The sequence below is a fragment of the Astatotilapia calliptera genome, chromosome 17 (genome assembly GCF_900246225.1).
Source record: "Astatotilapia calliptera chromosome 17, fAstCal1.2, whole genome shotgun sequence".
NCBI lineage: Eukaryota > Metazoa > Chordata > Actinopteri > Cichliformes > Cichlidae > Astatotilapia > Astatotilapia calliptera.
This window is the reverse complement of record NC_039318.1, coordinates 7,008,299-7,033,402: the sequence shown is the minus strand read 5'-3', so window position 1 is coordinate 7,033,402 and position 25,104 is coordinate 7,008,299. Positions and strand designations below refer to the sequence as shown.

The 25,104-nt window shown below is 39.8% G+C and overlaps 1 protein-coding gene across 1 annotated transcript in view; it reads left to right on the top strand.

Annotated features, from left to right (window-relative positions):
- Nucleotides 1-201: 201 nt before the first annotated feature.
- gmds (GDP-mannose 4,6-dehydratase) overlaps nt 202-25,104 on the top strand; it is a 195,309-nt gene continuing 170,406 nt past the window's right edge. The window contains exons 1-4 of the mRNA XM_026147546.1: nt 202-478; nt 14,399-14,443; nt 20,740-20,827; nt 21,540-21,649. Of these exons, the coding sequence (XP_026003331.1) occupies nt 380-478; nt 14,399-14,443; nt 20,740-20,827; nt 21,540-21,649 (342 nt within the window). The 5' untranslated portion in view covers nt 202-379. The remainder of the gene's footprint in view (nt 479-14,398; nt 14,444-20,739; nt 20,828-21,539; nt 21,650-25,104) is intronic.

Here is a 25,104-nt window from a genome sequence, read left to right as displayed (position 1 = left end):
CTCAGGTTTGTGAGTTATGGCCTATATTGTGAACAAATACTTGCGAAGTGTTCAAAAGTCTTTTTCTTAGCTGTTAGAAACAGTCATTGGTTGCATTTCTCCCTCCGTCCTTCTAGTGACGCTGTTGCAAGAAAAAACTATTTAGCGCTCACAGGCTTTCCTCTCTTTAGGCAAGCGTGTTTTACTGCTTCTTCTCGCTCGGTTCCCATTGGCCAACTTCATCACGCTTCCTCATACGTAACAGCGTGCAGCGGTTTCCAGCTTGGTTTACGGATGCGGCGGAGGGTCGGTGGTACTCAGACGGTAAACTGACGGAAGCCTTTTGCTGGGTCCGGCTGGTCAGTGAGGCAGCAAACCGTAAACATTCACCCGGTCAGAGATGGCTCAGTGCTTCGAGACTGCCACCGTTAGCTCCGATGTTCATGGAGAGCCGAAGAATGAGAAGAAAGTAGCCGTTATCACCGGCATCACCGGGCAGGTAAAGTTACTGCACTGTGGGATGGGATGGACAAACCCCAGTTTATAAAACCTTGCTTTCCAATGGCGCACTTTAATCGTCACTGCTGGCGAAAGCCTCAGTACCTCCTCGTTCGTGGTTAATTTTGAGAGGAAACGTGTGATTAAAGCTGCCGGTGTCACTTACACCTGTCAGGAGTTAGAAAGGCGGTAATTCACCATCCCATTCAAATGTGCTCTTTGTGTATTTTGCATAGGATTGTTGATGTGTGCGATTTTATGTCGCATTGAAATTCTCCCAGAAAGGGAATTAATTTTGCGTCTCATTCACGCTTTAAGAGAAAACGCTTCTGCTCTTTCTAGTCAGTTGTCTTTGTAGTATACTTCCAAGTTTTCAAGAATGTCGTCAGAGTACACGTTTCTGGCTCTGTGAGTCCACACACAGCCAGTGACAGCGCACTGGTGTCAGATAAAGGGAGTCAAATAGGTAGTTCAGGTGGAACTCGTCATGCTTTCTGGTTTGTCAGCTTTTCAACCTGTTCTGGTCACAGACAACGTGGTGATGTGAACATTTAAATTAAAAAATGACAGAACATGAATGTTTAGGTGTCTCTGTGTAGAATTAACCTTAAACCTTTAAACTCTGTAAACCATCAGCTGAGATTTAAAAAACAACCTAAACAAAAAAAGTTGCCTAAGACTTGAAAGTAGCCACCAGCAATCCTGCAAACCATGCTACACAGTAACCCATGTGTACAAGTTTATGATTACAATACAATACACGGTAAATTACAATAAAATTTGTTGTTTCCAGAGACGCACTGCAGACCGTGAATGGCATAGTGAATGACACACAGCAAACCATAACGAAAGGCAGTGTTGTAACTACTCTAGAAACACAAGTCATCGTGTCACATCATCAATTTGTAGACTAGTTTGGACGAAACTATCAGTTACTATAAATTATTTCCATTACTGGTCAGCTGCAAATCCTCTGAACTTACTGCTGTTTAATCATCACATCATTTCCTGGAAAGATAAGCTCCGGGTAGCAACAGCCCATTGAACAAGTTCTTTACTGTGGAGCCGGATGTTTCCTATTCCCAGAGTGATACAAATCTAGCAGCTTAACTGTCAGCATTTATGAAGGATGAAGCACATGTGCTCTTTTTGAACAAAGCAATGTCACCATGACACAGCTTCACACACACAGCAGTCCTAAAGGAAGATTATGTAAAATTAAATTCAAATTTTCCTTATTTCTTACAAACTTAACAGTGTAATTTTTTTATGCCAACAGCTAACAGTAAGTAGACATTAAAGTAAAAAGAAAAAAGAAAATGAAATGAATCACTGAGTGAAGTGGAGTGCAAAACATAAAGGTCCAAATAGGATGCTGAAGCATAGCCAGTTTATTACAGCCTATTTTAAAGCATGCAACTCGAACAAGAAGTAACAGTGTGACACTGTGACACATGACATGTTTTAACATTACGCATCTAAAACAACAGGTGATGCCAAAGCTTCTGTAACATCACTCTTCATTCAATATATTCGCATTTATTTCATTTATATTCAGACATTAATTCGATATGGTCAGCCTTTCATTGTAATAAAGAAATAATTAAATACATACATACAAAAAAAAATTGCATTCCCCACACTCTCCTTTATCCCTAAAGCTCGGGTCCTTTACCAGAGGCCTGGGAGATTCTTTGCTGTTCCTGGCACTGCACTCTTCTGAACAGAGATCTCAGACATTGCTTCTGGGATCTGCTGGAGCTGTATGATGTAATACAGAGAGAAGCTAGATAGCTAGGCAAAGGTGTGTTATTGTGGCTGATCCTCACAAACACAAGGAATGGTAACTTTATTTTTAGTTACTACTACTGCTATGTTCCCGGACATTTTCTCAGACTCTTTTTATGGGGATCACCTGCTCATCAAACATGTTAATAATTATAAATGGCTTCAAGCTCACATTCACGCTTGTGTGACTCTGAGGCATTTTTCTGTGATATGTGCACACATTTCTACATCTTTTTCCCTGGAAACACATACTGTATAGTTTATGTATTTTTGTATTTCAGTTTTCAGTTTGAATCTTTGCATCTCATGGCAATGCATACACTTAAAGCACAACTTTTTAGGGTGTAGTCCCCTTGCTCTCTGTTGATGTGTGTCAAAGAAGCCACAACAATTTCTGTGTGCCCGAGATGTAAGAGTGCCCGAGGTGTAATGGTGGTATTCAGTCCCCCTGAACACACACTTAAAACCTAAAGATTTCCCTGTAGGGTGTATAGTCTCATGTAACTACAGCAGTTAAATGTGTTAGAATTTTAACTCGCCAGTAAGTACTTGAAGTATTTTCCAAAATGTTGTTGAAGGTCGTTTTTTTTTTTCTTCTTTCTTCTAGCTGCTACCCAAAGCCATCCTCATGACCTCATCTCCTTGTTGCTTTGGAAAGCATAAAAATCCAACTCCACTGCATAAAGAGCTTACATCCTGGTCATATGTATGGTTTTGTCATTTTACAACACAGCAGCTCACCAGTCTGATGAGTTTCTAAAGTCCACCATTTAAGGTTAAAATCCCAAAGCAATCTTTGTCTCATATAACTCAGACTTGTATAAACAACGGTCCCATAATGCATTAGTAACACAGTAGTAGGGGTGGGGGAAAAAATCGATACTGTGTAGTATCGTGATATTTTGTTTGCTAATAATGTATCGATACAGGGACAGCAGAAATCGATATTTTGTTACAAAAAAAGTTTTTGTGCTCTGACTTCAGAGCATGTTGATCCTTTTTCTGAGCAAGAATCCTGACATTCCTTCACTGTCTAAATGTGTTTAACTTTTTTTTTTTGGCAGCAATAAACATGACAGTTTACTTATTTTAATTTAAGACATGTTTTATTTTAATTCAGTTTAAAACTTTTTTATTTAATGTAAAATTATATTTTGTTTTAATTTACTTTCAAATTCTTCAGTTGCTGAAGGGGCTGCATAGTTTTCATAAATTGCATAGTTCAGAATAGCTATAATTGTACCAGATGGTTGCATTCAGTTAAGTTGGACTAGACTGTAATACAAACCGTTCAGTTTGTTAACAATAAAACTGACTGAAATGAGAGAAAGACTGAGTGCGAGACTTTGATATTAGATATAATGAATATTGATAAAGTTTAACTTTATGTACAGAATCTGAATATTGCAAAATATTTTTAAAAATTGCAATAATATGTATGGTGATTCCCACCTCTACACAGTAGTATGTGGATGAATTCAAGTCAGAGTTTATATATTGACATTTAGGTTAGTCCCTAAGAAATGGCTAAGCTAAGAGTGTATTTTGAAAACAGGAGGGAGGGATAGTATCATTTTATTGACATTGCCAGCAATTAAAGAATAAAAACAGCGCTATGCAACACGACATTGGGACAAGTACAAAAACCTGGATACATAGCAGTAGGTGCAGAATTTGGAAGTTTGAGAAGAATCTGATAATCTGATGTCACATCAAAGCAAAGCCAGAGAGCTGCTGTGAAAGCAGGTTTTGTAGTAGCAGAGAAGAAAGAGGAAGAGCTTTTGAAATACTCCACGATTAAAGTGTGCGGCATCTTGTGTCCACAGAAACACAAGCATTTTCAAATGTTGGCTTAAGCACAAATACTGTTGCTGATTGGATGTGTGATCTTGTCTCTGATTTACAAGCACAGTTGATGGAAAAGGGAAAAGATTTCATTGTGTACTCTGTGGCTGTGGATGAGAGCACTGACACTACTGACACAGCACAGCTGGCCATCTTCATCTGTGGGGCTGCAGTTTATGTGTCATAGAGGAACGTTTGGGCTTTAAATCATTGCATACTACAACCAGGGCAAAAGGAATCTTTAATGAAGTATCTAAATGTGTAATTGATATGAAACTGCTTGGAACTAATTTATGCGACTAAAAAACAGATGGAGTCGCTGCGAAAAAGGTAGATTTGTAGGAATGATGTGGGAGAAGATGCAGGGGGTGAACAGAACACTATAGTGCAATGGGGCAAAAAGTGGAGGTGTAAGTTGGTTTTTCTGTGCGACATAACTAAGCCTCTTATTACACTAAACCTTCAGCTTGGGGGATGAGGCTGTGTGATCACAGATATGTATGATGCGTATGTATAAGGTCTTTTCAAGTCAGTCAAACGCAGCAAAGGAACTTTGCTCACTTTCCCTATTACCAAACAGTGTCAAGCCAAGTCACCACTACAGTGTTCCCAAATATGCATTTTGCTGATAAAGTGAACACGCTTTGCACTGAGATCACACAGTGCTTTGGTAGCTTTGCAGTGCAGAAATATAATTTTGAACTGGTACGTGATCCATTTAGTGTTGATGTGTAAAAAAAACACCTGTACGAACTTTGCATGTGACAGCTTTGAAAATCTTGCGACTGCAGGTTTACTAGTGCAGAAAGCACATTCAGATGACTCACATGTGTTCTACAGAATTTTTTCATTGCCATTAGCAAAATAATACAGGGTAGGGCTGTGCGATATGACCAAAATCTCATATCCCCGATATAAAACATTTATCGTCCTGACAACGATATAAATCACAAAAACGTAATATTTTCTGTAAATTCTGTGAATCTCGGGCAGCTCGACTTACGTGAACTTTTTCCACCTGCGTGTCCTGTACCTGGAGTCGAGTGTTTTAACCAATGCATAAAACTATATTTTTAGCCACAGGTTGTAACGACCGCCTTTTTCTTTGTATTTATTACGCAGGGAAACGCCTGTTCTAACGTTTGAGTCTAAGGTTTAGGTTTTAGCATCTGACGGCTCGTTTTTGCTTCTCATCCGTAAGCACTGTGAATACTCTTTCACGTGATTCAGTTTATTTTGAAAAGTCTCAACAGGATCTTGAGCTTTATTGTGAAAGGTTTACGTGGAACACAAACAAGCGGACAGCAGAGCCACGCGATGGTTTTACCGTCACTTTTGCTAACCTAAAAACAGGCGCTTGTCCGTCCATAGTGTGGTTATATTAAATATAAGAGAAAGAGAGAACTTGAAGAAATTAATAAAGCCACTACAGTGAAAAAATGTTGCTGTGAACAGTTTATTTTACGACACGACGAAACAAACGATAGCGTAATAGGAAATGGTAGACGTTTTTATATCGTCATCCGATATATATCGTTATATCGAACAGCCCTAATACAGGGTGTATTGTTAGGGTGCATTAATACTTGCTTTACACTCTTTTGTTCACATCAATTTTGTGCTTTCAGCTACGTGTTTCATAACAGGATTGTGAACACACAAAAAAGCTTAAACACTGAAGGAAATAAAAATAATTAAAGATGTTTTTATGTGCAGGTTTAAATGAAATTTTCATTTCCTTTGAGCTCTTCTTTGATCTCCACCAACCTATTAGAGAAATATCTGTATCTAACAGTTGTTTTGTCAACTATTCAGAAGGTTGGTAGTTTGATCCCCAGCTCCTGTGTCTGTACGTTGAAGCGCCCTGTGCAAGACACAACCCTAATGGGATTTTTCAAATGAATAGCTCCCGGGACAAACTGACAAATTCTGGCAATTGTGTCCACTTTTAAAATGTTTTGTTGACTGTTATTCATGAATACTAATTACAAGAAGCTTGCCTAAGAGAGATCTTACCAAGTCACGACTTTCAGGCTTATTAGAATTGTGCAAAAGCCGTTTTAGGGCTGTTTGTTTATTATATAGTGTATTAACATATTTGTTTGGATTTTTGTTCTTAAGTCTGAAAACGTAAAGAGCTGCAGTCTTACACCTGATTTATCCTACCAGTGGCAAAATTACGCTGTAGCCCAACTTACACAGTGGGCCATTTATTTTGTATGCCCCTTATTTTAGCATAACTAATACCACAGTTTAACCAAAGTTCATTTTTAATGTTTCAATGATTCTCTCTCTCTTTTTTTTTTACATGAATGTATTTAGATGTTAAGTATTGTGTTGTTTGCTGTAATCAATTTTGTCAGTTTATTAGTAGGTTCAGAAAAATAACTTGCCACCAAGAGCTATAATTATTTGTAAAATGATTAGAAAGTAACAACTTAAGTATTTGCATCATTTGCACACTTTTAATAAATCACTGCATTTGTTTTCCATTTTCTTAGAAAAATGTTAAGGAATGGGGGGTGGCTCCAGATGGTTGCACAGTACTTCACATTTATCGTTAGGTGTTTCTTACAGGGATAACGAAATAAAGATGGTGCACACCATTGGACTCTAGCGTTTTCTCACTTTTCCGCTAGTTGATTAGTGCGAGCACATTGTGAGCACAGGTCAACATCAAGCGACAGCGAGCTGGTCCTGATGTTATAGTGTTATTATACTATTTGTGTATTCAGTACCAGTGCGTGTTTTGTGTTCCAGCGTGCTTGTTTCGAAATGGAGTGGCTGGAATTGGTCAGATCTGTTCTGAGATGTGTGATGAGATGCTGATGGCGATGTCACACTAGCAGTTTCAAGTGTTAGCCTCTTTTGCCAACCATCATTCTAGATGCAAAGAGTGTCTAACATACAGCATCACTGGATTAGTTTAGTATAAAGAACAGCTCCTGTTTTCTGACTGTACTGAAGATCATACAGATGGAATTTGTTAGTACTCTGTTATAAAGCTCATAGACTGTAAAGTTATTGCCTACAGATAAAAGGAATAAAGATATAATCTGGGATTTTAACTACTATTTCCAAGATATTCTAATCTAGTCAATTTAATATTAAAGGAAACATAATTTGTGTCAAACTTTCAACATTTTCAATGTATTATAAATGTTATATCGATATGACACGAGAAGATTCTGCTCTCGTTACCTGTTCCTTTACTCATAGTCTTTTTACGTCTCACTCTTCCATGTATTTGTTCTGCTTTATCTAAAGAAGTAGAAATAATATAACCTGTCCATGACCTAGATATCAGTGGTGTGTGTGTATGTCATATGTAGCGTACAGATATAAGAGGAATTTCTGTTGCCATGTGATGATTTGCACTGAAGCAAACTTAAGCAGAAACCTGAGAAATATTTCATGGTAGGGAATAAAAGTAGTCCGTTGACCTTTACCAGAATCCGGCCCTGGAGAGACAACTTTCAGCGGTCTTGGAAAGTCATTTTCAACATCTCACATTCCTTTAACAAGCAAAGGTCCATCTCCCCTCACCCTCTTTAACAGGAAAAAAGAATAACAGTGTTAATTCATTTTTATTTCACCAGTCATGGCTTTACTATTACTGACTACTGAGAGCCTATGCAGGAGGCAAGCAGGCAGGCATCTGGATACAACATCTCAGAAGTCACTTGTCAGGCCACCGGGGTCACTGCGATGCTGTAAATCAGTTGGCTAACTACTGTTCATAAATTTCAGGGCAACACGCTGCTCGGCCTGAATACTTTTGACTGCTGTCTTGGTGTGAAGTATTGGGTTGAGAGAGTGTGAGGTATGGGAGACCACCTGAGTGCCAAGGCAAAGCTGTGGAGCTGGGCAGGGGTTCTGGTTGATAGTGTGGTTTTTTTATTAGCTGGGGTTACAAAGAGGACAGGTTCACCTTCTCTGTTCCACAGTAAAACTTTACTTTGGCTTTGAGACCAGCACTTCTTTCTTCAACCCCTCTGGTTGGGAAAACAGCACTAGATTGCAGTATGACCCCGCAAGCTTTTTGATGTTCAACCTACAGGCCTCTTTCCTTCATCCTTTGTTGGTGTTTTATACACTCTCATTCCTTCCTTGCCTCCTTCCCTAGACTCCACTGTTAGCAACACTGGATAGAGTGTTTGCCTGTGCCAGTAATAATAATCATAAAGCTAAGAATCCGTGCACACATCTCCGCTGTTGCTCATAACGGCTGCTGATGGCTCCTTAAAGGCCGAGTCCTCCTCTGAATGAAGTCTGTCAGCTTCTATTTATTCAGGAAAAGAGATGTAAGCCAAGTCCAGCTGCAGTTAGTTGTAAATGGTAAAAAACATAGGTGCATCTACTACAAATTCTCATGAGTTCTCGACGTCAGGGGTCAAGTTTTCTGAAAATCCTGCGAATGCGATAACCAGAGAATGAGGCGACGTAGGCTTTTGAAATTGATACCACAGGTGTAGCTACAGCCTCTTTTCCACTAGCACCGGCTCAGCTCAGCTCGACTACTCATTTTTGGTCTTTTCCCCTTACAATAGATTAGCGCCTAATGTGCGTGGGGTTGTTATAGCAATGCGTCTGAAAGTCCTAAGATGATGTCATTTGTATGCGACATAAACGCAGCTCAACAATGGAGGATGTCCGCTGCTTGGTCTACAGCTCAACTCGGGGTCCTCAGCGTTGGTTTTTGTGTCACGGTTTCCCTGATTGCTGGGTTTCAAAAATTTTAGCTTTGTGAAGGAGTTCCTCTCATTACTCGTTGAGTGACAACATTGAGCGGCATGCAGCGTGACATCACATTTTCTGATTGACTCAGCTGTACTTGGAACCCCAGTACCAAGTACTACTCCTTAATGGAAAACCCTAAAAGTCGAGTTGAAGAAAAATGCTTTACTAAAATTCTCGGATGAGTTTGAAGATCAAAGGTCAGACAAGATCAGTTTATTTTTTTTTTTTAATTACTAGGATGTTCACATTGATACCACAGGTATCTACGTCTGTCAAGTTATTCAGTGATTCTTACTTTAGTAGAAGGCAGGTATATTGTATATTTTCCCGCTCTGCATCGTTATCCCTTTGAACACAAGGACATTTTAGATGAGCCTTGTGATATATTAACCGTCATGCCACTATTTTCATTTCATGTTTCATTGGCATGTTAGAAGGACTGCACAGCACATACTTTAGTTTTTTGATACGGTTTGTGTCCTGAGGGCTAGAAGAGTTAAGTGACCTCAGTTATAGTATGGCCATGGAAAGTCCTTGTTTCTAATGTAACTGTATACACATACCACATGCTTCCAGCTGAAAGTCCAACCACTAATTAGTGTGCAAGAAATGTGAAACTGCATGTAAGTGCACACAAACACACTCCTGTATGTGGTATGTTAGTACTTAACACACACTGGTAAAATAAATCAGTCTGAAATGACTTGTCAGGTCAGGTGGTCAAACACGGCCTGCTGTGGTTTTCTTTTTCAAAAATAGAAAAGTGGCTGCGAGGGTGTCCTAAATATGTGCAAGAGCAGGGAAACAAACTGAGTGACAGAAAATTAAAAGGGACAGTTTTGACAGTTAACTGAAAATCTTAAACTCACTTAAACATAAGGTTTGCATAAGATTTTTTTTTTCCTTAGATTTAAGTCACACACAAAAAAAGACTTTTTGACTTTAGTCTTTGATCTTTTACTGCTCTAAATTAAAAATAGTGTCCGTAGATCTTAAGGCTGTGGGTCCTTGCGCAGCTTCTTAATTGCTTCTGCGAGTGCTGTTCACTCATTATTTCAGGGACATGCCTGAATGGTCCTAAAGTAGAGGAAAGAGATTCAGGCTGCTCTTCATGTAGCACACCAAATGTTCCTACTTAATGCAGTGTGTGAGTCTGCGTGTGCACAGGGTTTTGTGTATCGTGGTCTGTGATTACAGCTTCATTATACCATATCAGGCCTAATTGCAGACTAGTGGCGTGCTTGGCAGCTTCTGCCTGTGGTCTAAAGAAAACACATTAGAGTGATGCATTTGTAGCTTATGCACAATGACAAATAAATCCATGTATGGCCCCTGTGTTTACATAAATCATGTTGGTAAGCACACAGGCTAAGCCCTTAAAATTTCAGACTGGGAATAAAAACGTTTTCCATTTGGGCTTTTTCTGCTTAATGTTGGACAGGTGATATCAACTTACTTTGGTATTTTAGGTCACAAAGCTGACCCAGGGAAAGAACTGGATACAAAATCTCACTTCACCAGCAGGGGGTACCAAACTCACAGTGTTCATGTTTGTCCAAAAACGTCAGGCTCTTTGGTTAAAGCCATGAGCATGGCTGTGTTATTCTAAGTAATGCTTGAAGACATCAGAAGAAGAACTGTTTGGTCAAAACCAGGTTAAAAAAACCTTGGATTTATTAACTGGGTTAAAATCACTGGATGGTGTGTTTTTGTTTGTTTGTTTGTTGTTGTTGTGTTTTAATTTTTGACTTGTATTTTTTATTGGATGTCTTAAACCTGTTCTAAACAGTTTGGCGTCTAGCATACACAATTAGTCCATAATGTATTTTTAATGTGTATTACAGTGTAAATAACACTTTCAGGCTGTTTATAAGTAAAACAGTTCAGATTATCAAAATAAATACATTTTATTTTTTAATACTTCACTTCATTTCACCTCATTCTTCATTTTGAACTGTATATTGTGACTCAAATCAGAAGTTTAACCCTAAAAATTTGGGTTTTAATATTTGTGTGTGCAAGTTAATGTTGTATTCTTTAATGCTTAAGTAGCAAAGCGATCTAAAGTCTAATCTGATTTACTTATTTATTCAAATTTATGTTGCTACTTTACTTTAGGGTCTGAGGGAAATACAGTGCCGTACGTCTGTGCACTACAGCAGGAGCACATCATGTTTTTAAGTGTATTTAAAGTGAAAAAGCAAAAACTGAATTACTTTCCTCTAACCCCGGACTCATGGTTCTGATACAGAGGCCTCTTAATGAAACCACACGATGATGATCCGTTAACAATTGTAATATTGATGCTGATTGGGGATAATGATAGCACTCGTGCCACATTTTAAACACAAGGATGGATTTAACTGTTCAGCATTGACATTTGCTTTTTTTCTGCCTTTCTCCTGATCTTTTTATCACTGAATGTATTTGGCCTTAATCTTTGTTTTGCGTTCTTTAGCGTTACGTTCACTGACATTTCATTAGGATAGAACTTTAAGTGTATGGATTTCCAGTAAATCTAGATAAATCTAGTTACTATTATTATTATATCACGTAATTATGCACAGTATTTGTGTAACACTTAAATGCTGAACATGCCCTTATGTTATTTGATTTACTACTTGCAGCACCTTTGCTTACAACAAATATCTCCACAGGTATGCATATATACAATATGCATTTACACATAAATAAACATTTGTCACATTGTTGGACTAAACTGTACTTCGAAGATTTAATCGGGTGGAGATTTAAACTTCAAAGTCTGTTTGGCATTAGATTACTGCAAGTGTAACACCACCCTGTCAGGTGATAAATATGGTGGTCACACCTGTACGTGTGTTGACATTTGTGCTCCTCCTGCAGAATTACTTACTGCAGATACTCATTGAGATTCTGAGGTCAGACTCAGAATTAGCTTTCAGATGTGAGACAGTCACTGCTTGGCTTACCCTTCATACGCCTGTCACCGAGCAGCCTTTTTTTAATACAATACAAGCACTATAGCTTTGGAGAAGAGTGATCATATTGTGTCATAGGTGTAAATGAATCTTTGTGGTGTGGCATTGACCTGGCAGGTGAACGTGCATGTACTTGCCCCCCTCACTCGCAGCAAGCGCCAGGCTCCCCATAACAGGAAACGGCGAGGTGAGGCCAGGGTTTATGGGCTAATATGGCCTCAAAGGAGCCTCTTGTTTTGAAACAGAGCTGTAGCTCTTCAGACTTGTTTTCCATATTGGTCTGGCATGGAACGCATTGACCCTGGCACACGGGCAGGAAAACATGACACCGGCCGGAGCTTTGAACGCCGTGGGGACGGGTGAGGGGCTGCCAGCGTCCATGCCCATCTCCCACGTGGATTTAGCCAGAAACAGGTTGGGCATCAGTGCCAACTTACTGCCAGGTTGCTCAACCTGCAGATACAGGATCTTTAAGTAGGCATGTAGTGTAGTACAGAGGGCTGCAGCTATAATCTGTTAATTAATCGTCTGGTCTATATGTCGAGCAAACCTTTGCAAAGAGCCACAATGTATTTATCTCACTGTGTTTGAAACGCCAGTTTTTACTAATAAGGCGAAGAAATATTATACAATTATTAATACAAATGAAATAGCTGTTGGTTTTAATTAACCTACACCAGTTATTGGTGCAGTTATTGTATGTCATCCTGCACCAGAATGGCCATTACATAATTGTGTTTTAAAAACCAAAAGGAACTAGTGATTTGGACCTGACTGCAAAAAGAGACAGAGAGCAACTTTTCAGGGTAACTCCACCCTAGAGCATACACTGCTTCATCCGCCTTTTTGACCGCAATGGGGACCAAAAATCAACAAAGGGTTGTATTCAGTAAGACAATACTACAGATTAAGCTTAACATTGGGGTTTGTCAAAGGGGGGAAAAATATCGTTATAATTGTTATTTGTAAAGTAATGTTTTGGATTATTTATCTGGTTGGGGCAGTTGCTATTGCTGACATCCAGAAATGAGGCACCAGTATGTAAGTGAGAAAACAAGCACACTTTGAACTTAAATTCACCTTTTTTTCCGGTCACATCCAGTATTTGTGCCGTTATTGTCTCTTCAGTGATCCGTCATCTCTCAGGCCTTTGTGTGTTTGCTTTTCACGCCGTCTTTTACCGTTCGCCACGTTTGCCTTGAGCTGTGGTCAAATGGCGTTGTTTCACAAACTGGTTTGATATGAGACGACGCCTTCATCAGGTTTTACTATGTAAAATCAGCTGTCAGAAATGTGCTTTGAGAAGTACATAAACAAGGTCACCCAGGCCTTACTACGACTACCTTGGATATTTTGCAAGAATCTGATCAATTCTGTGACACTCGTACTGTCATTTATGCTTTTGTTTCCTCACGTTTAAATTATTGAAATGGTCTTCCTATGGGCGTCAATCAGAAAGCATTAAAACGGCTTCAGATTGTACAAAATGCTACAGCAATTCTGATTACAATACCCAAGAAAGAGGAACAGATTTTATGCCTTTACACTGTTGTTGTTATAATTATTATTACTATTACTGTCACTTAAAAGTGCGTGTAGCCTAAGACACCACCATCCTGGTGCTGAGTGCAGGTTCCTGCATGCTCCCCAACCTCTAGTAGCCTGCGGTCCTTTCCCCCCCACCTTCACCGTTTCCCCCAGACATGAGGAGGAAGCCTCAGGCTGGCATCTTGGCAGTGTGGCCATACGTGTGTGTGTGTGTGTGAGGGGGATTGAGGGATGGATGCCATGACTGGGTTGGAATGTTCCACAGTGTTCCAGAACGTGTGGTCGGAAAATCTGAGCAAGTAAAAAGACATGGAGTAACATGGGTGAGGGGAACAAGACCTTATTGACAGTGATCGTGCTCTCACATCACCAGCACACGTACACAAACACACACACACGTTTCAAAGTAGGTCCAGTGTGTGCCCAGCGATCCTGATCCATGTGGACGTCATGCCTGACGATCCCAGGATCCAGTATTAGCCAGTACTGAAGTATTTAATTTCAACACCGTAGTAGAGACTCTGGAATTTTTATTTTATTTATTATTTGACTGCTAATTTTATTTTTCTTCCCTCAACAACATACCACAAATTTAAATCCAAAGTTGACCTCAAGCTTAATTGTGACTTAATGTGTTAGCTTAGGTCATAGACACATCGCCAGAAATGTAACTCTTATTGGACTGAACAAGAGAAAATACTATTTTATTTATCATGCCACAAGAATCTATTTCTTTTTTCTCTGATAAATCACTTGTGTCCTTTAATTATATTCCTAAATCCTCAGTTTTAGTAGGAGCATTGAATTTGAATCTCTGGAGTCCGTAGAGGAAATAAAAGGTGCTCTAACACGTCAAACATTTTCTCATCCTGTAATCATTTAAACGTTGTGATAAAATTAATTCAGCCGAAATGGGCGGTGAATGTTTTATCGTGTTTTGGTTGTGTTGCTGTGATTTGGTGTGTATGTGTGAATCACACTCTTTGTCTTTGCAGTGTTATTTGACAGGTCTTAACTGGTGTTGTCTTGTGCTTTTTCAGGATGGTTCCTACCTGGCGGAGTTCCTGCTCGCTAAAGGCTATGAGGTAAAATAAAAATCCCCTCTGTACACATATACACGCACGCACACATGCACAGATGCACATATGTGCGCAGATACTCGTGAATGCCAACATACACACAGAACGACATTCTGTGTGTATGTTGCCGCAGTTTGTGGGTATTCCCGAGGGAGTGTGACGTATCTTGACAGTCAGCTACTTACACTGGCTGACTCACACCTCACCCTGATAAGGCCCCTGGTGCAGCATGAGCTTTTTAACCCCTGTCCTTTTACCCCAGGTCAAACCATTAACAGGGAAATGGTTGTTATTAGACAGCCATACGAGTGAGGTCACTAGCTTTCACCTGCTGTTCAGTGTGCTCAGGAACACGCAAAGTCAACAGTCTGTCAGTGAACTCAGAGGCTAACAATGGTTTCTTTTTCTTTCTTTCTTTTTAAGTTGTTTAAAGTTGTGTGTGTGGGAGGCATTAATATGTGTCTGTGCTGCAGGGTGAGATTGGATGGGTGAATTCTAAAAATGGAATGGACAGGATAGAGAAATAATGTTCTTCTCATAGAGAAAAAGTATCAAAAACTAGAGTAATATTACTTTTGTGACCCAACAAGATAAGAAGAAGCACTGGAAGTTAAGAAACCGGTTGTATTGCACCCTGGTCTCTTACTAAACTTCAGTTTTCCACTGGCAGTGTTTTGAGCTGTGCCCAAAGTGGGAAGAGGACGCTGGCTTATTGCAGATCTAGAAAAGGAGCTGGCTTATGCTGAGACTTTTCCATAGTGGCCAAACTAATACTGGTGTAATCAGAACAAAATCTTTGAGTCTTATGTAATCAGAAGTTTTTGGTTTCTCTATCCCGTCCATTGCCCAGAGACCTTGAAGTATATGTGAACTGTATTCAGGTAAAGAGTTTATGTGGAGGGCAAAGAGTGAAGCCGTATGCTGCATTTGTAGTGTAGTCGTGGCTACAGAAGGTCACACGTACGTTAACATACATGTTTCAGGAGTTTTCATTACATCTCCTGACAGTCGCAGCATGACTTCACTTCCCCTCTGATGTGCAGGAGAAACACCTAGCTTTAGGGCTGTGCGATATGACCAAAATCTCATATCCCGATATAAGACATATATCGTCCGATAACAATATAAATCACAAAAAATTAACATTTTCTGTAAATTCTGTGAATCTCGGGCAGCTCGACTTGCGTGGACTGTTTCCAGCTGGGCGTTGTGTACTTGGAGTCGAGTGTTTTAACTGATGCGTGAAACTACAGGGTGGGCCATTTATATGGATACACTGTAATAAAATGGGAATGGTTGGTGATATTAAAGTCCTGTTTGTGGCACATTAGTATATGTGAGGGGGCAAACTCCTCCAGATGGGTGGTGACCATGGTGGCAATTTAGAAGTCGGCCATCTTGGATACAACTTTTGTTTTTTCAATAGGAAGAGTCCATGTGACACATCAAACTTATGTCACAAGAAAAACAATGGTGTGCTTGGTTTCAACGTAACTTTATTCTTTCATGAGTTATTTACAAGTTTCTGACCACTTATAAAATGTGTTCAATGTGCTGCCCATTGTGTTGGATTGTCAATGCAACCCTCTTCTCCCACTCTTCACACACTGATAGCAACACCGCAGGAGAAATGCCAGCACAGGCATCCAGTATCCGTAGTTTCAGGTGCTGCACATCTCGTATCTTCACACCATAGACAATTGCCTTCAGATGACCCCAAAGATAAAAGTATAAGGGGGTCAGATCGGGAGACCTTGGGGGCCATTCAGCTGGCCCACGACGACCAATCCACTTTCCAGGAAAGTGTTCATCTAGGAATGCTCGGACCTGGCACCCATAATGTGGTGGTGCACCATCTTGCTGGAAAAACTCAGGGAACGTGCCAGCTTCAGTGCACAAAGAGGGAAACACATCATCATCATGTAGCAATTTCAAATATCCAGTGGCCTTGAGGTTTCCATTGATGAAGAATGGACCCACTACCGTTGTACCCCATATACCACACCAAACCATCACTTTTGTTGTTCCAACAGTCTTGGAGGGATCCATCCAATGTGGGTTTGTCTCAGACCAATAGCGGTGGTTTTGTTTGTTAACTTCACCATTCACATAAAAGTTTGCCTCATCACTGAACAAAATCTTCTGCGTGAACTGAGGGTCCTGTTCCAATTTTTGTTTTGCCCATTCTGCAAATTCATCTGGGTCATCCTCGCTGAGATGCTGCAGTAGCTGGAGTTTGTAACGGTGCCATTTGTGAGTAGCTAATATCCGCCGAAGGGATGTTCAACTAATGCCACTCTCCAGTGACATGCAGCGAGTGCTACGCTGTGGGCTCTTGCTGACTGAAGCTAGGACAGCCACTGATGTTTCTTCATTAGTGACAGTTTTTTTTGCATCCACATTTTGGCAAATCCAACACTGAACCAGTTTCACGAAACTTAGCAAGCAGTTTGCTAACTGTAGCACGGGAGATGGGTGGTCTCGTAGGGTGTCTTGCATTGAAATCTGCTGCAATGACCCGGTTACTGTGTTCACCAGATATCAACACAATTTCGATCCGCTCCTCACGTGTTAACCTCTTCGACATGTCAATGGTTGTGAACAAAGAGAAACTTGTAAATAACTCATGAAAGAATAAAGTTACGTTGAAACCAAGCACACCATTGTTTTTCTTGTGACATTACCAATAAGTTTGATGTGTCACATGGCCCTCATCCTATTGAAAAAAACAAAAGTTGTATCCAAGATGGCCGACTTCTAAATGGTCATCACCCATCTGGAGGAGTTTGCCCCCTCACATATACTAATGTGCCACAAACAGGACTTTAATATCACCAACCATTCCCATGTTATTACGGTGTATCCATATAAATGGCCCACCCTGTATATATTTTTAGACATATGTTGTAACGGCCGCCGTTTTCTTTGTGAGTATTTCTTACACGGCGTGCTGCGGGGAAAAGCCTGTTCTAACGTTTGAGTCTAAGGTTTATTTTTTAGCACCTGACTGCTCTTTTTTGCTTCTCATCCGTCAAAACTCTGCATACTCTTTCACGTGATTCAGTTTATTTTGAAAAGTCTCAACAGGATCTTGAGCTTTATTGTGAAAGGTTTATGTGGAACATAAACAAGCGGACACGTGATGGTGTTACCGTCGTTGTTGCTAACGACAATGCATAAAAACAGGCGCTTGTCCGTCCGTAGTGTGGTTATATTAAATATAAGAGAAAGTGAGAACTTTAGGAAATTAATATAGCCACTACAGTGACCATCAAAACCAAAGACTGTAGAAAACAGTCATTGATCAAAATGATGAAAAAATATTGCCGTAAACAGTTTATTTTGCGACAACACGAAACAAACGATAGCGTAAAATGAAACGATGGAGGTTTTTATATCGTCATCCGATATATATCGTTATATCGAACAGCCCCTACCTAGCTTCATCAAAGGCTCCCTGGTCAGCTCTGCCATCTGCTGCTTGCCTCACAGACATCAGACAGGAAAAGTAGACACAGGCTCCAGGTTTGGGATGCTGATGTGGAAGGGTTGGAGGTGCTGTGAGGAGTGGCATTAAAGAGGAGTGCACAGGCAGGCAGGAAGTGCACAGTGAATAAAGGAAGTGAGGTCAGGGAACAGCGTCCCACTAATGGACTCCCCTTGGATCAGGTCCTGTTATCTTCCCTGAGCAGACCTTCCTCTAAGAATGTGGAGTACAGATCACAGATCACAGGCAGCGAAAAAACAAAACAAAATGTTGAGGTGGAGCCATTAAACATAATGCTATTATATCAATGTATGCAGTGAAACAGATTGTGGCAGTTCCAGTGATCTGTCAAAGATAAGAGCCAGTTTCCTTATTATTAGGCTTTGACTACTGGAACTAGAGAAATAGCTGGGAAACGTTAAAAAACTTTTACGGCAAATTGTAAATTACAGGCAAATCCAATCTGTTTTGACTCTTTGTACCAGCGGGCATCCAGCAAAGATTCCACCGACAGGTCAGTGTTTAGTTCTAACAAATGTAAAAGAAACCAAAGGCAACAGCAAGTCACACAGAAATCTGCAAAAATCTGTGATGCTTAGTGGAGGGGCCATCGCAATTTGTAAGGGTGTGGATGCCTTTGGGTCACTGAGAGATTAAAGACATGAAAATGATATCCAGGCATTTTTACTGAAGAACTTCATGGCAGCAGTGAGTCAGGTGAAATTTAGGACTGATGCAGGAAGACAATGACTCAGCGCACACACGGACAGAATAACTGAAAATGAAAATCCCAGAAATACAAATTAATTGAATCTCTTTTGTTTGTAAAAGGAATGTACCAAAATTCCTCCTCATTGTTTTGGAAGTCTCACAAGCAGCTAGAGGAAGTGTCTGATGGAGGTCGCTGCAGCTAAAGGAAGTTCTAAGAACTCCTAAATTTAACTCTTTCCCGAATAGAGACGATATTTGATGACCTCCCCAGTACCCTTAATGAGTTTTGACTAGAGATGGCACGATACCACTTTTTTTTATGTCCGATACGATACCATAAATTTGGATATCTGCCGATACCGATATGAATCCAATATAGTGTTTTTTAATCAACAAAACTGTTTTTTAATATCTTGCTGCATTTTGTATAAGTTCATACTCAAGTTTAAAACAACAACTACACTAAAGCTATTCTGTTATACCTGTATGTAAAAAAATAAATAAAAAAATAAATAAATTTCATAGTTCAGCAATACTGATCAATCTAATAAACTTAAACCTACACCATCCTCCCTATTCTGGTATTTTAAAGAGTACTTAGCGTAAATATTAAGCAACCTAACTAATAGGGTTCCAACTCCCAGCAACAAAAAAAAAAAAAAAATAGTGAACCACCCTTCACGCGCCACCTCATGATGCTTAATCGACGTAATCAACCTTAATTTGATGCAGTGTGAAAAAAAATGCACAGAAATCAATTATTTTTCAATATATTAAAATATTAAATAGATTCAACATCTTTCTTCAACAAAATTGCAGACTGCACAGATGGTACCTTCCCAAAGGAAAAAGTACTATAGCTTACAAGGGTATATTAGACTTAATAGTCACTATATACAGTAATGGACTTCTATTCATTTTACATCAAATTGAAACTTTGGGTGTCAGATAATTATTTATTAATAGCTAGACATTTTAAATGAGAATAAGAAAGAAAAGTATGTCTTTGTGCCCCCTTTTCCCTGTTAATGCCCTATCGGCCCCCCTGGCTAAACTTTGCTAGATCCGCCCCTGCTCAGTTACCAGCGTCAGCTACGAAAAAAAAAGATCCTGGTGTAGAAAGTAATATTAAATAAATCCTAACAACAGCTGATCAAGCTTAAACGTGCTGCTGTTGTTTATCCACTGATTTCCTCTTTCTGGTGCAAAGTGGGCCAAAAACAAACCAGAGAGATGGACTCGCGACAGAAAAGCCGATCAGCTGATCATTAAGCAGTTTCATGATTGAAGTAGCAGCAAGAAGAGGCAGGCAGGAATGCTTTACAAACATTCAGAGATGGACTTACACACTTGCTTTACTTCTCTCGGGGATAACTTTGTCGGAGATGAAATGCCGGGTTGCTAGCGAAGCTCCAAATGCTATCCAGACCACCGACAGGTCCGGCATGCCACAGCCGCTCTATCACGTGATGCATACTGCTCTGACGTGCTAACGTTCTGAGGCGAGTTACGTCGTGTTGCAAGTTTTGTGAGGTGCTTTCGTGATATTTAATGGATCGGATTACATTTTATTTTATTTTTCTCTGATATCCGATCCAGTAATTTAGGTCAGTATCGGACCGATACCGATACGTAATATCGGATCGGTCCATCTCTAGTTTTGACACCTCAGTGTATATAATTAAAGATGTAGTTTGACTATATATGCAGAGTTCACCTCTTGCCGACTTCTGCTGAACACACAGTGGTTTTACTGTAAGAGCAGGCCTCTTTTTTATCAGCTGTGTAATTACTCATTGAAAACTAAATAAAAATAATAATAATACAAATAATTCTGTTAGTGTGTTATTAGTTTAGTACGATTTGTTTGCCTTAATTAAAACTTGAATGGAGTAATCGTTGTAAGCAAACCTTTTTTTAAACTGCAGCATGCCTCAGAATATGTTTAGTCTGTATTTACCCATGTTGAAATCGTAATAACAATGACAAATTAACTGACATGAATGGTGTAAATTGTAGTTTAATTTTTTTGTGTGTGTTATGTTTTAAGACACTAGATTTTTTTTTTTAAATTTAACAATTCTTCTTCCCCCTTTTCTCTCAGGTTCATGGTATTTTGCGGCGTTCCAGCTCCTTCAACACAGGTCGCATTGAGCATCTTTACCAAAATCCACAGACGCATACCGAGGGCAGTAAGTATCTCATTTATTTACGGAGGAAAAAAGAGTAACCAAATTAAAATATCAGCTGATATTTCCTATTATCCAATCTGTCACTACTGCCATTTATAGTAGCTGATGCATTTAAAAGGTAAAGAAGAGAGGGGAGAAACACCCTTTCATGTTATGTGTGATGATGTTGCACAGTTTGTCCACCGGAAGGCAATCTGCAACTTACCTGTTGGAGACACACATGTTTGGAAAGCCACAAACACAACTAGAGAGCATAAAGAAGTAAATGAATGTATAAAAAATGTCAGTGAAATCTGTTTATGACTTGTGTGTCTGAAAGGAGAAAAAAATAATGGCAGATATATTGGAATTTTGACTTTTAAAATTCAATTTTATGCATATAGCGCCAAATTACAACTCTCCCCAAGGTGCTTTTTATTAAGCAAGTGCTTGACAGTGGGGACAGCGGGAAGGAGAAACTCCCTTTTAACATCTGGCAGAACCAGGCTCAGGGAGCGACAGCCATCTGCTGTGACCGGTTGAGGATGAGGGGAAGGAGAAACACAATAATATATTTTTTTGTTGGTCTTGATCCTGATATTAGGACTTAGACTTCCATTGGTCATCAGGAGTGAATACATGAAGGAGCAACAAGTGTGATTTTTATTTATTTATTTATTTTCTTTTGGTGTTGAGATAAGAAAATGTGTTTTGCTGTCCCACTCTCTATCAGACTTGAAGTTGCATTATGGTGACCTGACTGACAGCACATGTCTGGTGAAGATCATAAGCCAGGTGAAGCCTACAGAGATCTACAACCTGGGTGCTCAGAGTCACGTCAAGGTAGTGTGATCCCAAAGTCACAACACTCGTGGTTCTTTAGTTTGTGCAGTGTACTTTCAAATCAAAGCTCTATCCCAAATCCCATATTAACACGCTACAGTATTTGAAAAGCTACTTTCAGCTGCTCCTTTGTCACTGTGGATCATGGCTGTATGTTTTAAATTGCTTATACAACCCCAGAGAGGATTTGTGACTCGGACTGGAATTGAATCAGTAACCTTTCGCTTACCAAGCGAATGTGTAAAAAAACGACACTGTGGAGCCACACAGTAATGCTGCATACCACATCATTTGTATTTAATACGTCAAAATGATAATTAAGAGTTAGTGCACACATTTAGTACCACTGGGTAACACGCTACTATGTCTGAGGGAGCACTGCATCTTGTAAGCAGTGGCTACATATTTCTATCAAAGTGCAATGCAGTGGTGTCACAAATGAGACATTACTGGACTGGATCTTACTTCAAAAACTAAAAGGAAATATTCAAATCTATAATTTCATTTTATAACTATGTCATTTTTAACATGTTAGTCTCTAGTAGTGTCATCTCAAACAAGATTGTTTCCTTGGTAACACACAATCTCAGGAAGTCTTCAAAGATACCTAGTTCTTTTTTATTTACACAAAAGTATCCTGAACAAAGGGAACCATAGTGAGTAGGTAGTACGCAGTTGTGAGATTTTGGATGGAGTAAGAGTGCTTTTCCTATAAACATTCTTAATCGTCTTCCCATTCCCTGGAACCACTGCTCATGGATTTGCTTTGAAGAAGGATATAGGAAAAAAAAAAACTGATAAAGAGACTTGATAACAATGAATTTGCATTCCAGCAGCACTCTAATGATGGTGAACCTTCAAACCATGACGTTAGACCAGATAAGTATGAATAAAGTTAGTTACAAAGTAGATTTGGTTTCTCTTTTGTGGCATTATAATAAAAGTATTCCAGTGAAATCTGACAATGTTAGATTCTGGTTTCATTGGTCTGTAATCCTAAACAAAGTACAGATGCTTTATCATATGAAAAGAGTTTTGAGTTATAAATATCACCAATATAATGGGTTACTGACAACTTTCAAGACATTTGGCTTAGTCTGCGTAGTCTTGCTGACACTGATAAATGAATATCAGAGACGATACAGTCGACCCCTACATATTCCCGGTTCAGTATTTGCGGATCTTTCTGTGGAACCGAACTCCAAATTATTCATGGGAAATGTGCTTATTCATGGATTTTTTTTTTTTCGGTAGAGCATATCCAAAATATTCGCTAATTATTTTCACTTTTGTGACTAATTTTATTAATTTTCAAATATTAATATTAATGTAAAAACAGCAAAATTGCAATAAAAAGTCTTTTTTTTCTTAAATAATGTTCACCAAACAATGTGCAAATTCCAAACACAAAGCTCCTGGGAAAATTCAAATAGGCCGTAAGCGTTTTAGAGGTAGTCTCAAGTATTGGCAGATTTCAGCTATTCCTGGGGGGGTTGTGGTCCATAACCCCCATGAATACTGGGTGTCAACTGTATTCTTCTGCCTCTAGGCAAAGGAGCTTGCAAAGAAAAACGTCTGGACTTCTTTAAGTTACTTGAAGACGTTTCACCTCTCATCCGAGAAGCTTCTTCAGTTCTAAGGTCAAATGGTGGAGAGTCCCAGATATAAACCTAGTGGGAGTAACCCCCCACAGAGGGACAAAAGGACCCCCTGATGATCCTCTAATCGCCTGAGCCAAGGTGTGAAACTGGGTGTGGGTCCCAATCAGCCAGAGTTTCGGGTGAGTTCATTGTGAAACCTGGCCCCACCTTATCATGCAAATTCCTGAGATCAGATGGCCCAGGATGTGAGTGGGCGTTAAGGCGTCTGGGAAGGGATCTCAAAACTGGATTATAGATGGCAGAGAGTTGGTGTCGTAAACCACCGCCTCTGTTCCTTCTGGAAGAAGCTCCGAACCTGTAGGTAACGATAAAAATCTTCCCTGCCGATCTCGTAAATCTGACACGTCCTCAAAATTGATCAGCTCCCCATGCTTCACTATCTTACAGATTGCAGTGATTCCATGCCTGGACCACTCCCTGAATTTATGGTCTAACAATGCTGGAAGGAAGCGTGGGAGATACGCTGGCCATCCCAGCAACCCTATTTCCCTATTAAGACCAAATATTTTAATCACGTCTGCCCATATTTTCAGGGAAAAACTTACACATAAATTTTGCATCTGATATGCCTGTGGTAAACTCTCAAGAGACCCCAGAACAGACTGTATTGGGAAATCCATCAAAGAAAGCTCAATGTCCTTCCATTTTGCCTCAAACTTAGAGTTACACCAGCACACTAGAGGTCTGATCTGGGCTGCCAGATAGTAATCCTCAAAGCACGGTAGAGCCATGCCCCACCGCTCACCAGGCAGCTGCATTGTTGCATATTTCACTCTTGGCCTTTTATTTCCCCATATGAATCTTGAGCAATGCATATCCCACTCCCTAAATTGTTTTGCTGGAACCTCCACTGGAAGCGCTGCAAACAAATATAGCAGCTTTGGGAGGATATTTATCTTTATTGCTCTAACTCTGCTGCCCAGATCGAGGTGGAGCAGACCCCACCTCTCCAGATCTTCATATATCTTCTTGTCCACCCGATTATAATTAACTTCATATAACAATGCAAGGTCTTTTGTCAGCAGGATCCCCAAATACTCCATTTGAGATTGATGCCATCCGAATCTATATCTTGCTACCAATTGTCTTGAGGGGTTAAAAAAAAGAATGTCAAGATTTGAGTTTTTTGAATGTTTAGTCTATAACCAGACAGTCTGCCATATTCTTCCAGTATTTCCATAAGCAGAGGAATTCCCTCTTCCGGGTTTCCTAGCGCTACCAGCACGTCGTCTGCATACAAGCAAATTTTATTTTCCACATTCCCCGTTGTAACCCCCGCCAATCGAGTCTCTTCCCTGATGCATTGAGCCAACGGTTCAATGAAAAGGTTAAAGAGCAGTGGGCTCAGCGGGCAGCCCTTCCTACAGCCAGGTTGTAGTGTTATCCGATTTGAGAGGCTTCCATTAACTTTGATCCTCGCTGTTGGAGACATATAAATCATTCTTATACAGGGAGTGCAGAATTATTAGGAAAATGAGTATTTTGTCCACATCATCCTCTTCATGCATGTTGTCTTACTCCAAGCTGTATAGGCTCGAAAGCCTACTACCAATTAAGCATATTAGGTGTTGTGCATCTCTGTAATGAGAAGGGGTGTGGTCTAATGACATCAACACCCTATATCAGGTGTGCATAATTATTAGGCAACGTCCTTTCCTTTGGCAAAATGGGTCAAAAGAAGGACTTGACAGGCTCAGAAAAGTCAAAAATAGTGAGATATCTTGCAGAGGGATGCAGCAGTCTCAAAATTGCAAAGCTTCTGAAGCGTGATCATCGAACAATCAAGCGTTTCAT